The sequence below is a fragment of the Lepisosteus platostomus genome, chromosome 8 (assembly GCF_059453375.1).
Source record: "Lepisosteus platostomus isolate fLepPlt1 chromosome 8, fLepPlt1.hap1, whole genome shotgun sequence".
NCBI classification, from domain to species: domain Eukaryota; kingdom Metazoa; phylum Chordata; class Actinopteri; order Semionotiformes; family Lepisosteidae; genus Lepisosteus; species Lepisosteus platostomus.
Genome location: NC_142618.1, coordinates 44,950,752 through 44,969,395, shown reverse-complemented (window position 1 = coordinate 44,969,395; position 18,644 = coordinate 44,950,752). Strand labels below are relative to the sequence as shown.

Here is an 18,644-nt window from a genome sequence, read left to right as displayed (position 1 = left end):
AAAAAAGATTGTGCTCTAAAATGATAGACTTTTCAAACTACCACTGCATATAAAGATTGTGGCAGTCAGAAATTTAATTTACATCCTAAGCTAAATGTGATGAGCTGTATAATCTGCTCTCATTTGCAGCTATTCTTATGTTCTCATGCTTTTATATGACTTAGCATCTGTAATGATATCTATTGCTGTATTTCCTTTGAAGATTTTTAGTTATGAAGTATTAGTCGTCTTCAGATGTCAGGGTCCTGCAGCTTTTCAGTTGTAGTAATTAAGTTTAACATCATTTTTAGCATTCCATTCTTTTAAGTATCTCTAGCCGGTAATGAAGAATATTTTAGAAATGGCTACATTTTTTCTTTAAAAAGGTGAAGTAAATATGAACACAAATTATCATTTTTATTAAAGTTTTTATAGTTTAAACCATGCTTGTGGACAACAGTAACATTAGTTATCATGATTACTCCTTTCTAGAATGAGTTTGGGTATTTTACCATTATCAGGATGTGAATTCATGACACATCTAAATCCACACCACCATTATTTTTGGCTATAAATGTCTTCATTAATGGATATTTCACAGTTCACCTCCAGGTGAGCTACGGATCACTTAATTAGATGCCTGACTGCTTTTAATCAGATACCTGATTTGATTTGACTTGACAATATCGGGTTTCAGGCTGAAAACTAGGGGTGCCTCCAATAAGCACTGGCTCTCTGTGGTAGAAGTTGAACTAGGAAATAACAGCACAAGCAGTTAATGGAAGACTAGGAGGAAATTTGTTATGAGGTCTAATGACATTAAGAGCAGTATTACATTTTCAATATTTTAAGGGGAACTGCAATGCTATTTTCATATTTCAGGGTTAGAAAGAATCAGCATTTATGAGTGCATTTCAAACCTCAATAAAAGTCAAATGTAGACAGTAACTTGTAAAACCTCCAATTTACATCACAAAATGCTCAGAATTCCCAGGTATGCACAGCTCAATGTTCTGTGATTCAGAGCTAGGGAATAAAAATTCATGATGTAAAGTGTGCCTTAGATTGTAAAGAAGCAGGCTTGCGACTTCATCACTTTTAATCCAATAGAAGTATTGCTCTCGATTTTGAGATGGTTTTGCCTACAAATACTATTTATTGTATCCAACTAAAGGAGACACGATCCAGGTGTGTATGAAGCAGGAATTTATTTTATTACGTATGCATACGGGGATCAAAGCCGATGAAGCATTGACTCAACTCATTGATACAAAAGGATGCTTTTTATACAAAATCACAAACAGAAAACCTGAACAGTTTCAGTACAGTTCCATGCCATATACAGTATGGTGTAAAGCCAAGGCTGCTAGCCTTGGTATGTGATAAACTATAAGAAATGTAAGAACCTCCTTGGGTTCCTTTAATCGTTGTTTAAGCAGATATTATGTACTTCTAGATTTTGTTAATTGTGGCTTAAGCAGATATCAGGCACTCTCAGTTCTGGTCAGGCTGCCCGGAGCTGGCTCTGCCCTTCATGTTTCAGGCAAGTAGCCAGCTCACACTTAAGTTGCAGTTTGTAATTTTCCATTATTCTAGCAGGATAGTTAGTAAATTATATACACAGTAAAAGCAAACTAGTGTAATAAGGTAAATACATGTTTGATCCTCAACTACATGCAGATCATGTTGGTACATTTCTGAGGTGTTAGGTCTGCTGCACAACCTGTACTTATTCACCCGTACATCACGTTACATTAGCCATTACAGCGACAAGCGAGCAGGAAGGGCCGCATCACGTCAAAATTCTTAGGAACTGTTGCTCTCACCCGAGGCGAGACCAGGAGTTTGTGGCAGCGTGACTTACAGTACTTTCACAAAGTTCAAAGTTTATCAAATGTTTCTATAACGTCAATGAATCTATTTTGTTACCGAGATTTAATAACCTGTCCGAGAAATTGGGATTGCACTTCCCCTTTAATCAACTGTACTGACAAACTCTGCTTTCATCAATAAAGCAGCAAAGTATTTGTCAATGAACATGGCAATTGAAGGTTTCTAGATAAGGCAGGCATCACTGACTGAGCCCAGACCAGTACCTTAAGGTTTCAGCATATCACAATAACACACAAGATGACAGGTTAGATGCAGAAAACTTAAAATGTAGAGAGGAGGAAAGCTTTATATGGAAAAAAACAGTTGAACTCAATTATAAATAGCAATACAATGGTGATATTTGCGATGGACCCATCTAGGGTGTATCCCCCCTTGAATCCATTGCATGTTGGGATAGGCTCTGGCTCCCCCACGCCCCTGTGTCGGATATAGCGGTTAGAAAATGGATGGGTGATGATTGATTCAGGATGGTTCAGAAACATCAGCATTACCAGAATTTGACTTAATCCCCTTGGTTGGAGAAATATAGGCAAGGCCAGAAGGACTAGGCAGTCTGAATCTCCATCATCATGATTTAGGAGCTGCTGCATTAGGGGGGGTTGACGAGGTTGTTGGCAACCTTGGGATAGAACCCATAGAAGACTGAAATATGGACCAAAATCATGGACCATTTTTATAGTTTACATGGACCAGACTTCCATGTTACCTTACGCGTATCATGATGATGTGAAGAAGCTGCCACTGTACTGCCATACTGCTGACGACACAGTACAACAGACAGCCCCATGCAATGTAGACAGTACATTGCAACATAATAAATAGTACAACCAGAGCAATAAATATGTTGTGGAGAACAGTAAATATGTAATAGTGAAAGAAAAAACAAACATAATAGACCATGCAAAAAGTGCAAAGTGCAAACGTGCCTTGAGTCTGAGGCATTGCAGTTAGCTGTTGAGGATGTGTGTACTGCAGTATGGTAGAAACTGTTCTTAATTCTAGTGGTCCGTGCTTTAATAGTGCGGTACCGCTTGCCAGAGTGCAGGGGGAGAACAGTCTGTGGCCGGGATGGTTGGGATCTTGAATGATGGATTGTGCTTTATTGCGACAGCGGATGGTGTGGATCTCACTGATTGATTGTAAATGACGCCCTAAAATCCACTGTGACGTTGCCACAATCCTTTGCTTGTGCGTCTGTGCGTTTTGCTGTACCACACAGTGATACCACAAGTGAGGACACTTTCTATGGTGCTTATGTAAAAGTTCCTGAGTAGCTGCTTCCCCATACAGCATTTCTTTAAGCACCACAGAAAGTGCAGGTGCTGTTGTGCCTTTTTCATTTTGTTCCCAATGAGTGGCGATAAACAAAAACATTGCTCAGAGTACCAGTCTTAAAATGGTATATTCTCATTTCAACCATATGGAACCATATGAAATGCAAAAAGGAAATTCATATTTTTATGCTTTTATCTTAATGACATTAAAGTTGTTTATCTTAAAGTCCTGATTTCATGGTTTATTTATTGTTTGCTTTCTAGACATTGTGTGCAGTTCTACAAGCCAGTAAGAGCCATGTCTACTCCTGAGACTAGACCCCAGCACTCTCAAGCCACTCACACGGGACGCAGCAACATTCCTTCTGTGAGCTCCAATGCTGAAGGCGAAGACATCCCAGAGTTTGAACCTTTTGGGCTTCATCCTCGGGGACGGCCTAATCTCAGAGGTAAGTCGAGATTTATAGTATTTTTCTTTTGTCAAATTGATTTTTATTTACAGTAAATACTGCATCTCATCTTTTTTCCCCATAATCAACCAATTTTTCCATAACCTTCTGAAGGACTATGTTATACAGTGATGAGAAAAAAAGAGTGACACCCCCCCCCCCAGGCTGGTTTGTATTCTTGAATATTTTAAACTGAACATATTTCGATTTTCATTAAAATCTTAATAAAAAGGTGAAGATAACCTGAGTAAACGTATAATGGAAAGACATTAGATTACATTATCTGGATCTGCCTAGGAAATAATCCAACATAAATATCCTTGTATGAATAAATATGTGGCAACTCCTTGTGCAGCAATGACTTCAACTAGATGTTTCCTGTAACTGTTTATTAGTCTCTTGCATCAGCTTTTATGACATTTGGTCCATTCTTCCATGCACAACTTCTTCAGATCAGTGAGGTTTGAGGATTTTCTTGCTTTAACAGGTCCTGCCATGACATCCAAAACGGGTTTAGGTTTGGACTTTGTCTCACCCATTCAAAATGGGCAATTTCTTCAGCTGTTCTGTTGTAAATTTGGTTGTGTGTTTAATATCATTGTCTTGCTGCACGACCCACTTTTGGCTCAGCTTCAGCTGACAAATGGATGGCCTGACATGCTGATCCAACACCAAATTCATGGTTTTGTCAATGATGGCAATTTGTCCATTTGCTGAGACAGCAAAGCAGCCATGATACTCTTCCCACTATGATTGATGGCGGGGCGAAGGTTCTTCCGTTGGAAGGCAGTGTTTGGTTTTTGCCTCGTAAAACATTTATCAAACGGCCAGTTCAGATTTTGACTTGTCTATCCAGACAATATGTTTCCAGGTACTCTGTGGCTGACTTCCTCTTCAATATTTTTCATTTATCGCAGTCTGAAGATGAAAATTCACTAAAAAGTAGATGGATGGTATCTGTAGAAATGGTTTTGTAACTACATCTAGACAGATGATCATCAAAAACTATTTTTCCGAGATCTTCTGAATTCTCTTTTAATCGTGAAATGATGTGTTTCTACTAACCAGTAAGATGAGGTCAAAGCTCATGTATTACCTGTCATACAAAATGCAGCAAAATATATGCACTTTTGGTTATTTAAAAGAGCCTATTTTGATTAATCAAGGAAAATATATTAAGAAATTGAAATTCCCATAATTATTTTAGTGGGTTCAATAACATCCTCCTAATTATGTTAGGGGGTTCACTAACACATTTGGCACTTTAAAGAGGTTTCTTAAATTGGGATTTTTGTGGCCTTTTAAGAGTATTTTTGCTAGTTAAATCCACATTTACTATATTTTACAACAAAACGAACACTTTTTAAATATAAGCAAAATGTGTATTTGGAATAGCTTTTCTTTTTTTGATACACTGGTTTATCATTTTGAAACTGAAGTCTAAACGGATGAGCTTGATCACATATTAAAAACAAGATAAGATTTATATAATTACATAAACTTTTCAATATTTTAGTACTGCTTTATACTTTGTTCATTCAGTTTCTAATTTAGAGTGATGCAGAAGACATGTTCTTAGTTCTTTGAGTATGAAAATCATAAGGTGCTGTTAAAATGTGGAAATACAAAAACAATATACTGTATATTGACATTGATTATACTAAAGTTAAAGAACACAGCTACACAAAAAATCTTACATGTATTTGAGAAACAAATACCAAGCATATACAGTAGTTCTGGCCATTGTGTCAAATCTTGCTTGTCTGCAAATCTATTTCTAAAAGTTATAGTTCAGGCAATTACTGTATTTTGTTGTTTTTTAATATATCTTACAAGAAGGGAAGGATGCACTTTGTTCTACAGTGAACCCTTGTCATTTGAGCTGCCTCATGATGTTGGTTTATCATGACCAATCTGCGAAACTTTAACTTTGACTTTTGTTATCTTTCCTGTGGCTTAAAAAATGCACTGCACCCTTAAGAAAAACTGGGATTTTAAAACTAAAATGCTGTGACAAAGTTTTTAGTGTTTTGGCTCTTATGTAAGTCTCCACACTGCCAATTTCATTAGGACTCTCCCAAACAAAAATTGAATGTGTCAGTAGCTGATAGCCTTGGATGGCAACACTAAGTTCAGAACAGTATAATCAAATTTGTTTGTTCCAGGTCACTTTTGCTTTTGGCATCTCTATGTGATATTTGAGCCAAATTTGTTAAATATACAGAAAGAGCAAGGAAGAAAAATGAGAATGAATCTGGAAAATTGATCCATTGACACTGGGAGTTATGATGGTATTAATGTGTCAGTTGGAGGTACTTTAGTATGTTTTTGCCAATTCTAGTAATATGTTACATGATATTTCTTACATGATGTATGGCATTACTGTTTATTTGTATAACTTTGCTTGTATTACATTTAATAATGAAATGCCTAGTCCTACCTATAAGGTAAGCTGTAAATTGTAATTAGAATGCAATTTTTTCTGTACTATGTCTAGCTCTTACCAATGGAACTCTTTTTGACTCTGAATTTGTTCCAAATTCAGTCTTTGAGTCTTTGGGTACTTCACTATTGACCTAGCTATTTGCCAGTTCGACCAACATCCATTTAAGACTTAATATCGACAGTACGTATTGAAAAAATATTGAAAATATTGAAACTATAGATCAATCACAAGTTTAATTTTACTTATTTTTCAGTTACTTTCAGTTAAAATCAATCACAAGTTTTATTTTACTTATTTTCAGTTACTTTCAGTAAAAGTAACATTGCAACCCTGAAAGTGAATCCCTGTATATAGTACAGTATATACTCTGTTTCACCTATTTAAAAATTCTATCATGTATTACCTTATATTCCCAGCAGATGGCAATACTGACATGTGATTACAAAATGTAGTAAAATCTTTTCAAACCAATGTCAGCAGAATTTCAATATATGCTCAATGGTTCATAAGAAATATCAATAGCTTTGAAGATAATGCCCATGAATACTGGGCAGTAATCTAGCTAAGGAGAGAAACATAATGACATTTGTATCTCTTTCTTATGTGTGAAAAGAGTTTATATTTCTGCTTCCTTCAAAACTCAGACTTCAAAGCTGTTTTTTTGTAAATAGTTTAACTGTTACACTACAGCATCTCTTTAACTTAGGAAGACACCAGCAACAATCCATTCTTATGATCTGATCTTTTCTCAGGGGAGTGCAAATGATTTCTTACCTATCCTAAATTACCTTTTAATTGCTTCTTTCAGAAGTCATTCTCTGTCAATGCTCATCGATTGAACTACTATGAATCTGAACTAAAATGCACAGATTTAAACCACGTGTGCATGTGCAATGATTTTAATCTTTATTATTTATCTAAAATGTTGTGTTGAATCAACAATAAGTGAATCTTAACTTTGTGAATGGCAAGCTAATGTTTTTTCCTAAAGACAGGGTATTCTCAAGGCATTTTCTGTTTTTACAAAGTAGTGGTAGTACAGATTTCCCTTCATTTCCTTGGCAGATTTCCTGGATGTGTGGGACATGAACATGCTGAAAACAAGAGATGAGATCAACAAAAAAGAACACCGGACACACTTGTATAATAATGACAACCTGATTGTGCGGCGAGGCCAGCAGTTCCAGATCAAGCTAACATTCAACCGCGAATACAACCCTGCAAAGGATAAGTTTTGGGTTGAGTTTCTTATTGGTGAGTTTTCTCTTTTTGATTCTATCTACTGTAACAAAACACCCGATTGCTGAATTGTGGCATCTAGTTGACTCACCTTGTTTCAGTAATAGGCCAAAGATAAAAATATTAGGATAAACTGGAGACAGTAGGAAAGACCCTACTCAGTTTTAATGAGTAGTCAATAAATAATCTCCCTGACCACGAAGAAGGAGAGTTAAATTCCATTTTTATCTAATGATTATGCAATATTATACAACTGATTCAACATTGTTAGAGTGTAACATACATACCCTTTAATAATACAATGTAATGAGATATAGACTATCCACTGCCAACAGAATGATAGTAAAAGGAGAGTCACCAGAATTGTCACTGGTTGTTGCATGCAAAGTTTCTCAAATGCCCCTTTGTGTATCTCAGGTTTATGGAAAGCCCATTAAACCAGACCCAGATCAGCTCCCACAAATTGAACATTACTTCCATTAGAACACACAGAATTACAATAAATAGGGTGGGATCACTAATCAGGCTGTATGTTGGAATTAAATCAAGCTTCCAATTGTTTTCCTATACACGCTGAAGAGAATAATTCATTTAACAATTGTCACATTTTCCTCCATTTTGTAATGTAAAACAGATACTGTATGTCAATTGCAATCATCTCCCTATGTAAACTTTGAACATCAGAACACAATAAAAATCACAGGCAAGAAAGGCAGATACAGCTGCCTAGCTAATTGATCCACAGATGCCCTATATACATTTCCTAGAAGACCCCAGTGAATCAGCATTGTTCTTCATTTTGAGGTAGTTCCTTGAGTTAATGTTTTCTAAAGGAATGTGAGTATTTGAATCAAATCAATGTTTACATTTTACTTGTTAGGCCTCATTTCCAAGGTTCTTTCAAATATTTTCACATTTTTGCCACCACAATAGACAAAATATATTTCCGTTCTCTGAAAGAGTTGAGAGAGGGGCAACCACAATAATTCTCACTCACAAAGGAATGTTGTCTGCACAGAGGTCATGGCAGTCACACCAGAAATGTTGACAAAGTCAAACCAAAGGGCTACTGTAAGCTCAATCCTAAACAGAAATGAAAATAGGAAGCATTTGTTTACACAAAGAGTTGTCAGAGTCATCAATACTTTACCAGAGCAGCAGTGTGTTGTTGGAGCTGATTTTATTGGAATCTTTAAAGGTACAAATTGATAGGATTCTTAGATTCATTCAGAATATACCATTTCACAGTCAAAAACAGCCTGCATATGATAGTTTGGAGATCACTGAATTGTACTCTTAAAGTGCTGTTTAAAGTATTATAATGTACATAACGCATGTTTACTGATCACTGAGATCACTACTTGAATAGACTTGTAAGTTGGTATGGAGGCTCCTGGAGATTTGATGTTTAACCATTTTAAGGTCCCTTGTATTATGTACTTGGTTTGTCCACTTCCTAACTATACCATAGATTGACACTGTTATATTGTAAGGGAGTTCCACAAGCTGCTATAAAGGAAGTGGTGTAATTAAGAGGAGGAAACATTGTAACAAGAGGTAACATGCAGAATGTGTGAGCCTTGTATTAATAACGAGTGCCAAACATTAGGGGTGGTACTTAACACCTTGATCAAAAAACTTTCAGTCTTCCAAGCTGTTAACAAGCAAAACAACTATATTAAACCAAACACGAGTTCCATCGAAATAACCTACAGCAAAACCTTGTAGAAACACCATATGTACTGTCATATTCACCCTGTAAGGATATGTTAGGTACAGTATATTTATTGTATGTATAAAGCATACACTCCATTCATTCTCTGTAAACTTGGCAGATCACTATCTGGTCAAATAAAAAAAAAACAAGTAGAGGTTAATTTCGTGCTGAAAAGTAGAAAGAAGACACAAGAAAACCTTGAGTTTAACCTTTTATTCCAGTCCATATATCCATATGCCGATTCAGAATGTTTTCTACAGAATTCACTAGGCAAAGGAAGCTGTAAAATATTTCCTAAAAGTGTTAAGATGTACTACAATGAAATAATCATTTTCAGATCACAATGCACTGCTTAATTCTATCATTCCTTTTTGTTCTGTTCCCTTTCATTATTTATTCTTAGAATAAGAGAGGTCAGAGCATTTTAAAAGTAATTAAAGATTAATGTCTATTTTTTCTGGAAGTGTACCTAAACTGTTACAGCAATAAATTCATATAAGTAATGGGATATCATTGTCACTCTATCACAACTCTCAAAATTATCTCTCTGTGCCCAAAACAAAATCTTTCCTAAAAGATAATTACATTATTGACTCTGCTCCATTTTGGAACATTTAGAAGACTTTCATAGATATCGTTTAAACATTCGCCCTCCATTATAAAAATAATCGAATACATTAAATGAGCAGCTAAAGATAAAAAGAACTCGATTCCTGAGGGTGTCAATTGGCTTCGGAGTCCATAGTTGTATGCTGCTGATGTAGTCATCCATCAGTTTAATCTGTATTGTTCTATGATATATCAGACATGTTGGTACACCGCCTGATGTTAAAGTGTTGCACCTGACAGGAAATTACATCGTGAGCTGATAAACCATATCACTTAAACTGCTGTGAGGTTCAGCTTTTCGATTAAGAATGTAATGAACATCTCATTGATGATATATTGGTATTAGGAATTCTAGGCTCTTCCAAATCACTTTCAATTTAAGGAATGAGATTCCCTATGCTTCTCAAACACAAGTCTTTTTTCCTGTTCCCTGGAATGGCATTGTCTTGGTCTGAATATATAGCCCTGTGCTGGAAGCTACAGGAATGTTCAGTGAGCAATAAATAACAATGTGCTGAATTTGCAGAATTCAAAACTTGAATAGGTGGAATTATTCCAAAGCAGAGGCCATCTCTTAAAATGTGGCTTTCAGTTTGGTTGCCTGATTTGTCTTATTAATAGAAGGGAGACCAATTTTATTCTAAAGCTGATTGCCAAAACTATTAAAGATCTTACCTAAGATCTAATTTAAGATCTTATCTTATCTAGGGGCTAATCACATCTTTATTTGTCTTATCTGTTTCAACAGAATGTGCAGGTACAGAACATATTATAATTTTGGAATTAAATATACCAAACAAATCAATGCACTTCACTGTATCATTTTACAATTTTGGAATGATGATATGGGACATACAGTAGTTGGCACATTTCATTTTATTCTGCCTTTAGACTGCCACATTTCTGTCCCGAAATTAGAATGATCAATTTACACCTTTCTCAAGTTTTCTTTGGAGTAATCAGTTATTATTCTGTAAACGCCCCTGCCACCCCACAATTACCAAGGAGACATGAACACATGTCATGCATCTTATCTGTTGATTTACTTGACAAGTCTTGCATCTTCTGTCCTTCTCAACAACAAGGAGATAGCCAGCTTTAGAACCTCAGTCAAGAACAATACCACCTCAGCCATTTGTTTCTCATTTCAGTCTTAGATCTGTTCTAGCATTGAAACAAATATTTTCTTAATTTATTGCACAACAACAGCATACTGTTTTTAAAAATAATATTCACATAGCCTCCCTCTCTTAACATCTAATGAAACTTGCATTTAACTGCAAAAAAGTTTGTCTTTCTTACAACAAGCATTTGAACACCAAGTGCAAGATAAATAATGCAATTCCTTCAGAAACTTGATAAACCCATTTAAAATGCACAGCAAGACTACAAGAAATCAATTTAAACGTGCATTTAAAGATGCAAACATAAACTAATTTCTGTTTATTTGCTAAATGAAAAATGGAGACATTACATTGTTATTGTTGTGATTAATCACAGCATTGACCTCAACAAATACTGATTACAATCATTTGTTAAGTCCAGGGTAAACTTGGAGCAACAGAAAGGATGACTTGGGAAGAGAAGATAGACAACTTATTATGCCATAGTTGAGCTAAATGTCACACCAGTACTGAGCTGACAGAAATGTATTGCACAGTGACCCAAAATTCAGAGGAAACTTGCCACCAACATTCAAAGCTAGAGGTTCAACGGATAACCTGAAGAACAGCTGATACACAGAGAAGGCCTAAGAAATCCAGCAGCTTGCAGATATGCAAGTTTCTTGTCATCAGTGTTATAACTCATGTGTTACGGTCAGCATCATTTTTACAGCATATCAGTTATAGGATAAATATCAGGAGCAATGCTAACCTCCTCTGCTTAGGATGTCAGAACTTGTTAGTATCCTTCATCTGTTCAACCATGAACATGCAGTAATTCTCAGTCTTTATCCTCTGTGATGTAGGAGCAGCACTGTGCTCCAAAACCAAGTAGTTACTTTACTGACTCTAATATAGGTTTAGCTGTCCTGTACAAAATTGTTCCCGAAGAATTAAGGTCATGAAAGAGCTAGAAGCTCACTAAGCACTTGGGGTTTTGATGCTGGGAGAAATCTATATTATTATCCTTAACGTCCATTAAGGGTAGCCAATCCGAAGTCATCAGGTCCAAAGTTGGGCAGGCTGCTATGTGTGGCTGAAAGAGTTTGGGCTCTACAAGATAAACAACAAAGACTCATACGTACATAATATATGTTATGACCACCCTCAAGGAAGGACTAACCTCAGGTTTCCAGTACTGTCTTTCTTTCATAGTCTCTGTGTTTAAAATATTATATGTAATAGTCCAAGAGAGAAGAAACACATATGTATCCATGATTGTCCCATCAACAAAGAAAACATGTACTAAGTGCAAAAGGTGAAAAGAGAATGAAACACTTTGTGAAGCCTACCTAAATCCAAAATTCCCTTACTGGCAGACACCCATAAGAAGGAAAAATCCCTTTATCTTTTAACTTAATTCAAAGTGCGCCACTTAAAAGAGAGAGTAAATCTGTTTACAAAAAGCCAACTGTGTAATCTCACCTGGAAAGCGAAGAAAAAGGGCGATGAAGGATCAGCTCCTTCTGGGAATTGACATACACATGAAGGGGATCACCCAACCTGCCCTAGGGAACTGATTACTGTATGTTTCAAGTTAGTGCCTCCCTTGAAAACAGGCCACAGGCAATAGTAAGCAGAATATTGAGATACAGACAGAGAAATTAATTACAGCTAAATCCTGTGGGTGTCAGGATGCAGTGTATTATAGAAACTGAATCTGGGTCATCAAATTCCCAAGATGGACAAGCTGTCTGTGTAGCTAAAATAGTCCTGGTTCGGTGTGACTAAGGAAAAAAGCAAATTAGTACATATTACAGAACTATTTTATTTGAAGCTCATTACAGTATGCTATTAGGCAAAATGTCTATTAATATCTGCTTGCATATAGAAGATTCCTGATATAGCCTCATACTTCCAGAACACTTGAAAATGATTCAGCTGTTTGAATTTGCCTTTAAATCTGAATTACATTAAAAACATTTTAAGCACACAGGCACTTTAAATATAAAAATGAAAACAGCATGGACCCTAATGTGAAAGACAAAAACAGGACAAAATAAATTGCAGACAGATTTTTTTTTCTGTTCAAAAACCAGATGCTGTTTCAAAATACAAACTATGAGACTAAGCCTAGAATGTATTCTAATGATGATTGTAAGAGCAATTGATTTGAAGTCAATCTGCAGCCCAACAACAGAATTCATGATAGTTTTATTGGTGAGGATGTGTACAGGGAGAGCAAGTACAGTCTGATTGAGTAGTCTTTCTAAATGGTTGATAATGATGCAATAAACAGAAAGTTCACTCTAGGAGAGAAAGTAAAATTACCTGGCACTTAAGTGCTGTAATCTGAGAAACTGCAACAGAGAATGAAAAATGTTTCCCATCATAGTCTAATTACGTCACATCTGTGTGAATGTTCTCTTATGTACGTAAGCTTGTGCACTCAAACTTCTGTCATTCTCCCACCTTTGTTATGAATGACGTTTTTCAATTATAAACTTAATGAAAGCCATGGTTGTGCTAACAAATGGTGAAAAAGAAGTTTAGCTTTTACATTATATGATGAGGTTAGCAAATAGTTTTATCACAGGAAATGAAATGTTTACTCTACTAAAGTACAGTTTGCACATCCGATATGTAATTTCTCACTGTGAAACATTCTCAGACCTAGAGGTATCAGCGCAGAAACAGTTACTGATCCCAATTAGCAGGATGATGTTGATGTTGTCCAAAGCAATTAATACAATTTATACAAAATACCATCAAGACATCTGGGAAACAAGCAGTAAATCAAAGTATGTATACATACACATATGCATCCTTGAATGTCCCATCAACAAAGAAAACATGTAAGTAGTAGTAGTATTAAGTAATGTTTCAGTGTTTTAGTTTTTTAGTGTTCACTTAGCAATATTTCAATTTTCTTAATTTCCTTGTAACAGTGTGAAGAATGTTACTGGATCTGTACACTAGCACCCAGTTACCAGTCTGCCCACTAGTGAGAGAAACTAAGAATCTCGTTAAATGATTCCCCAATAGGCATTGTTATAATTTATTGGCCCAAGGTGTCTCCCTCGTTTGCCCAGGTACTGATGTTGGAAATGCTTCACAGAATACACTCACTGACTGTAGAAGGTTAATGGTTCTGAGGAGTTATAATACCATCTCATTATGAGTATAACATTGCTAGTTTAAACTTATTAGAGTTCCTGGACACATTGTACACTTGTCACACAGTATATATGCAAATGTCTTTAACTTCTTTCAATTTATTTTCAGTAAACGTAAGAATTTTGAGGTTCTGGTTATGATGAATACTTTATGAAGAAGGCTAACAGTGTTCAGCTGAGGAAACCTCCACTAATGACAGATGGAGAAAAGACACCAAAGATAATATTTTTCTGAAAGCATAGCTCTATACACACTAGGTACACCTGTGTCACTCTGGTAAACAAAAGCCCCTTCGGCAATTAACAGTGGCTTTTGAGAGGGACAGCTTTCTTAAAACCACTATAGTTTTTCAATGTTATTGACTTGAGGCTTTTGTTAATGATTTATTTTCCAAAAGGGCCAATAGTACCATCATGGACCACATTTAGTGAAATATTGTGGTATTCAAGATTAAATAAGGACTGCTGGGATCTTTTAGTCCTTTGGAGGGCTACATTTGTGGATTTCACTCATGAACAAATTGAAAATCCCTGAAGTAAATGTTTGGATTGGAGAATGTTAAATAATCCTTGATGATCAATGATTGACAATAAATAATACTTAAAACAGGGTCTGTCCAATTTCTTATGCAGTTGAAAATCGAAATGTTTTTCTCTGTGTTTCTTTGCCTTAGGTCGTTATCCACAAGGAAACAAAGGCACCTATGTCGCCGTCTCCCCAAACCAAGATCAAAGTGATGGACAATGGGGAGCAAGAGTGCTGGGGAGTGAAGGCAGCATTGTTACTCTGGGCATCACCCCAGCTCCAGATTGCATTGTGGGGAAGTTCAGACTGTATGTTGCAGTTATGACCCCGTATGGCATCCGAAGAACGAGAAGGGATCCACAAACAGATACCTACATCTTATTCAATCCATGGGCTCCAGGTATTTGTGTTTTGAAGAAACAAATTTGACATAATAGAAATACTCAGTCCAGGAACTCATGTGATCTGAAGGCACCTGCTTGCCTTCGATGGAGAAGAAATTAGGGGTATTGCTTTTCTTTCTCTGTCAGGGGATCTGTGTCCTGTATGTGAGAAATGGACTTTTGGTTGATTGAGAGGTGTTAGTTCTGTGTTGGGGCAGTTATTGGGAACTGAGATCTAGTTGACGTTTAATTTTTTGTTTCATATTTGCTTTCACCATTTGTAGGCGCGAACTCTTTTCATTCTTTCTTATACTGTTGAGAATTTTATTTTGTCTGAATGTGGTTCATTATGTTGAATGTTTGTGTATATGGAGGAGGGAGTTAATTAGTGTTTCGGCCTCAGGTCAATATGGCGTTTGAGTCACAGATGTAACAAGGGAAGTGAATGGGATAGGTAGAATCTTCCATTCCTTCCCATTGTAGCAATTTCCACATATATGTGCAACCACACATATTTATCTCGCCATACTGTAGGCTTGACTAATTGATAAATAATATCCTCTGAACCACCGAGGTTGGCTAATGAATCCACTGAGAGCCGGTGTTTGAATCAAATGATTGGTTTAATGTGGAACAGCCGTCTCGTTCAGAGAGTAATTAGTCAACTGCTTTACAAATAGTGTGTTTGGTGCTCACCTGAGAAGAAAACAACTGGGGGAGAATCAACTGGAGAAATCAGCAGGTAGAATCACAGGGAATTAGTCAATAGTTCTGCCTTGATAAAAACTACAAGGCACCAGCAGAAATGTATCTGTTTCTACTGGAAGCTTTGTTTTTACACTTTCTCACCTGTGTGTCCATTCTCACCAGCTCTGTCCTTTATTTTCCTGTGCTTCATATTCCTGCTAATCTGCTCTGTCTCACACGTGAAACATGCTAAACATTCAAACATACAGTAGTTTCAGCATGGAAATTACCATTGAGGTACTTCTGATGGTGACAGATAGAAATGTTTTGTACTTTTTTCCACAAAAAGTCCCAGTTTAAATCCTTAAATCTTTCATATTTAATTATATTTATGTTTAAAATTGCTACATTGCTAAAAATGTACGACTCCTGTGAAAATAATTAAAAAATGTAATTATGAAAATTTGAACAAATCGTTCTTTCCCTTTGGTTGCAATCCGGAGAAAGAACACTGCACAATCATGAATATTCAGTCTAATATGAGCTATAATAAATTAAGGTATGCAGACTCAAATAAAGCTAAAAGATCAGCCTTCACCATGTATAGCAACACATTTCAGCAATTTAAGAATCATGAATATTTGGATTGTCTTCACAGTGAGGTGAAAATGTGAGTGAAAAATTTGTGTTATATTTTTAAAGACTAAAGGAAAGAATGGAACAGGGAGAAGCAATGTCTATAGATCCAAGAATATTCTTGTTAATATGAGGCACTCTTTAATGTACCAATTTTTGCAATTATAGGTGGTCTGTTGGCATCTTTATCAATATCTATATCAATACAATTTGACATCTCAATAAACCAGAGAGATGGGACAATAGTTCACATGTTGTGTACAATACTTCATGAACCCTTTTCAATGGCAGCATATACTGATAACTACATGTGCCTCTGCAAAAGAAAGACAGGGTAAAGGAGGAATTTTGGAAATCTCACACAATTTTCCTAATTGAATTGGATGTCTGAAAGTGTAATTTAGAATAAATAAGATTAACGGGGAGTCTTTGACATCTTTAACAATATGGATGGACAGTTTATTCCATACAACCATAACCATTTGTGTAGAAAACTACTTCCTAGTCTCATTTCTAACTACTCTATCCAGTTAATGTATATTTGTGTCCAGTTCCATAGATGCAGTATATGAAAGTTAAATGCACAATATCCACATGCCCCTCAAGGGCGCAAGCACATAACTTGTCACCTTTGCATGAGCAGAGTCATAAGCACACACTACTTCCTAAGAGTGTATTACCACACTTTGGCATGTCATACCTAAGAAATAACGAGGAATTTAAGTTTAATTCTTCCCTTAGGCACACTACAGTCTTTTATAATGTCATACTGACATAGTTGATTCGAGTTGCATAATAATTAGGAATGTTAATATGTTTCTAAAATGTTTCAGGATCTATCTTGGATATCTTCAGATTGATTTTCATAAATGAAACACAATCTTTTTGAAAACGTCAGCTTCCACTGGAATGAGTAAAGACTTCTCTTAAAAGTCTTTGTTGTTTAAATGAATGATACCTCCAGCAATTTTTTTCTTTTAACTCTAGTGGCAGTTTTATTAGCCAGTAGATTATGATTTGCATTTACTTCAGAGCAGTGTGTGTCTTTCATCACAGTCAATCCTCACTATTTGTTGAAGGAGGCCTGTGAGGTGGCATCTAATGTGCCTGCAGTCCTTTTGTCTCCTGTCTCTTAACTGCCCTCCCAAATTTTCATTCAATCCCCACATCTTTTCTTTGTTATATTTATATTTGTTTGCTTTTCTTTAGTTTAAATTAGTCACTGATGTTTCAACTCACTTTTAGGAATTTTGAACACCTGGATAAAATCTAGGACAGGCCTTGATTGTTGAGGGCTGTTAACAGCGACCTGTCTAAGACATCATTCATATTTTTAAGGTCTGGTGGGTAGCTGCGTCAGCATGTGTAGTCTGCAAAGGAACAAGTAATGGGTTTATTCCATGCTGAAAAAAGAAGAGAGAAAACACAACGTTTCAGCTGTGAAGCCTTCTTCAGGTTCCTTAAGAATGGTTCCTTTTCAATTTTTAAGGCATCTGTCCATATTGGCCCAAATATTCGGGACTGAGAACCAGAGAGATATGTATGATTATTGACGGGAATACTAGTTTCTTTTGTCTGACATTAAAGATAGAGTCTAACCCTTCCTGACTCTTTTAAAAGCATTTTTTATAAATGATAAACTTTTGCGTAGATTGGCTGCACTTGTTGTGAAAGGGACTTTTACTGATCCATCTGCACTTCTGTCTAAGCCACTTTCCCAAACTACTCAAGTGCAGAAATGCATCATCTGCTTTGTTTACACATTTATGAGCTAGTTCTCATTCATTTTGGCTCAAGTGCAGAAACACATCATCCTCAATCAGTTCTTTCTAAAACAGAATATGCATAGCAGTTGCTCTGTATCATCAATTCACCCACATTTGGCAGTCAGTGTGTTGCTTCTTATGTGGCTTTTCTTTGGGAGGCTACCTTTAAATCTGCTGTGTTTTTCAAGGGCAAATAAAGAATAAATGATCAAACATAACCTAGAATTCATGGGCTATGATGAAGTGCGGCTGCAGTTATCATATCCGAAGGACTTGGTAATTTGTGTAAAGTCTGTGTGGTCTGGTCTAGTTTTCCGATTGAGCTACAAGAACATGCCAGGAATTACAGTACAGTATACTTCTGAAGTTGCTCTGACACTCAGCTGACCACCTGGGGAAAACACTTTTTTGAGGGGATCAAGGAGTTTGGACACAAGCTCATAGTATTCCAGGTTGAAAGAAAAAAAAACATTATGCTTTGACTTTATCTGTCATTGTGCTTTTGATAAATGTACTGGATTCTGGGAAAAAGGGATGAGACATGCTGTAAAGTAATAGTTTTGGCTGTTGACCAAGCGTCTTTCCATGTTTGCTTTGAAAGGTAATTTAACACAAAGTTTTGCCTTTGTGCTGACAGATCTACTTTTTTCATGTGTAAGCTGTCAAATATTAAATTGCATAATTATTAGGGGACAAAGGAAAATCTTTGCTGGAAAGATTTCAGATTATTATTTTTCATGCCCCTGTTATTTTGCAATTAA

At 36.1% G+C, this 18,644-nt stretch overlaps 1 protein-coding gene across 2 annotated transcripts in view; it reads left to right on the top strand.

The window, feature by feature from the left end:
• The window catches only part of LOC148657404 (coagulation factor XIII A chain-like), a 57,595-nt gene that overhangs the window by 4,736 nt on the left and 34,215 nt on the right, over positions 1–18,644 (top strand). For both annotated transcript variants that reach the window (XM_088643644.1, XM_088643645.1), the window contains exons 2-4: positions 3,411–3,595; positions 7,107–7,295; positions 14,560–14,811. In XM_088643644.1, coding sequence (XP_088499770.1) covers positions 3,445–3,595; positions 7,107–7,295; positions 14,560–14,811 — 592 coding nt within the window. In that variant the 5' untranslated portion in view covers positions 3,411–3,444. The remainder of the gene's footprint in view (positions 1–3,410; positions 3,596–7,106; positions 7,296–14,559; positions 14,812–18,644) is intronic.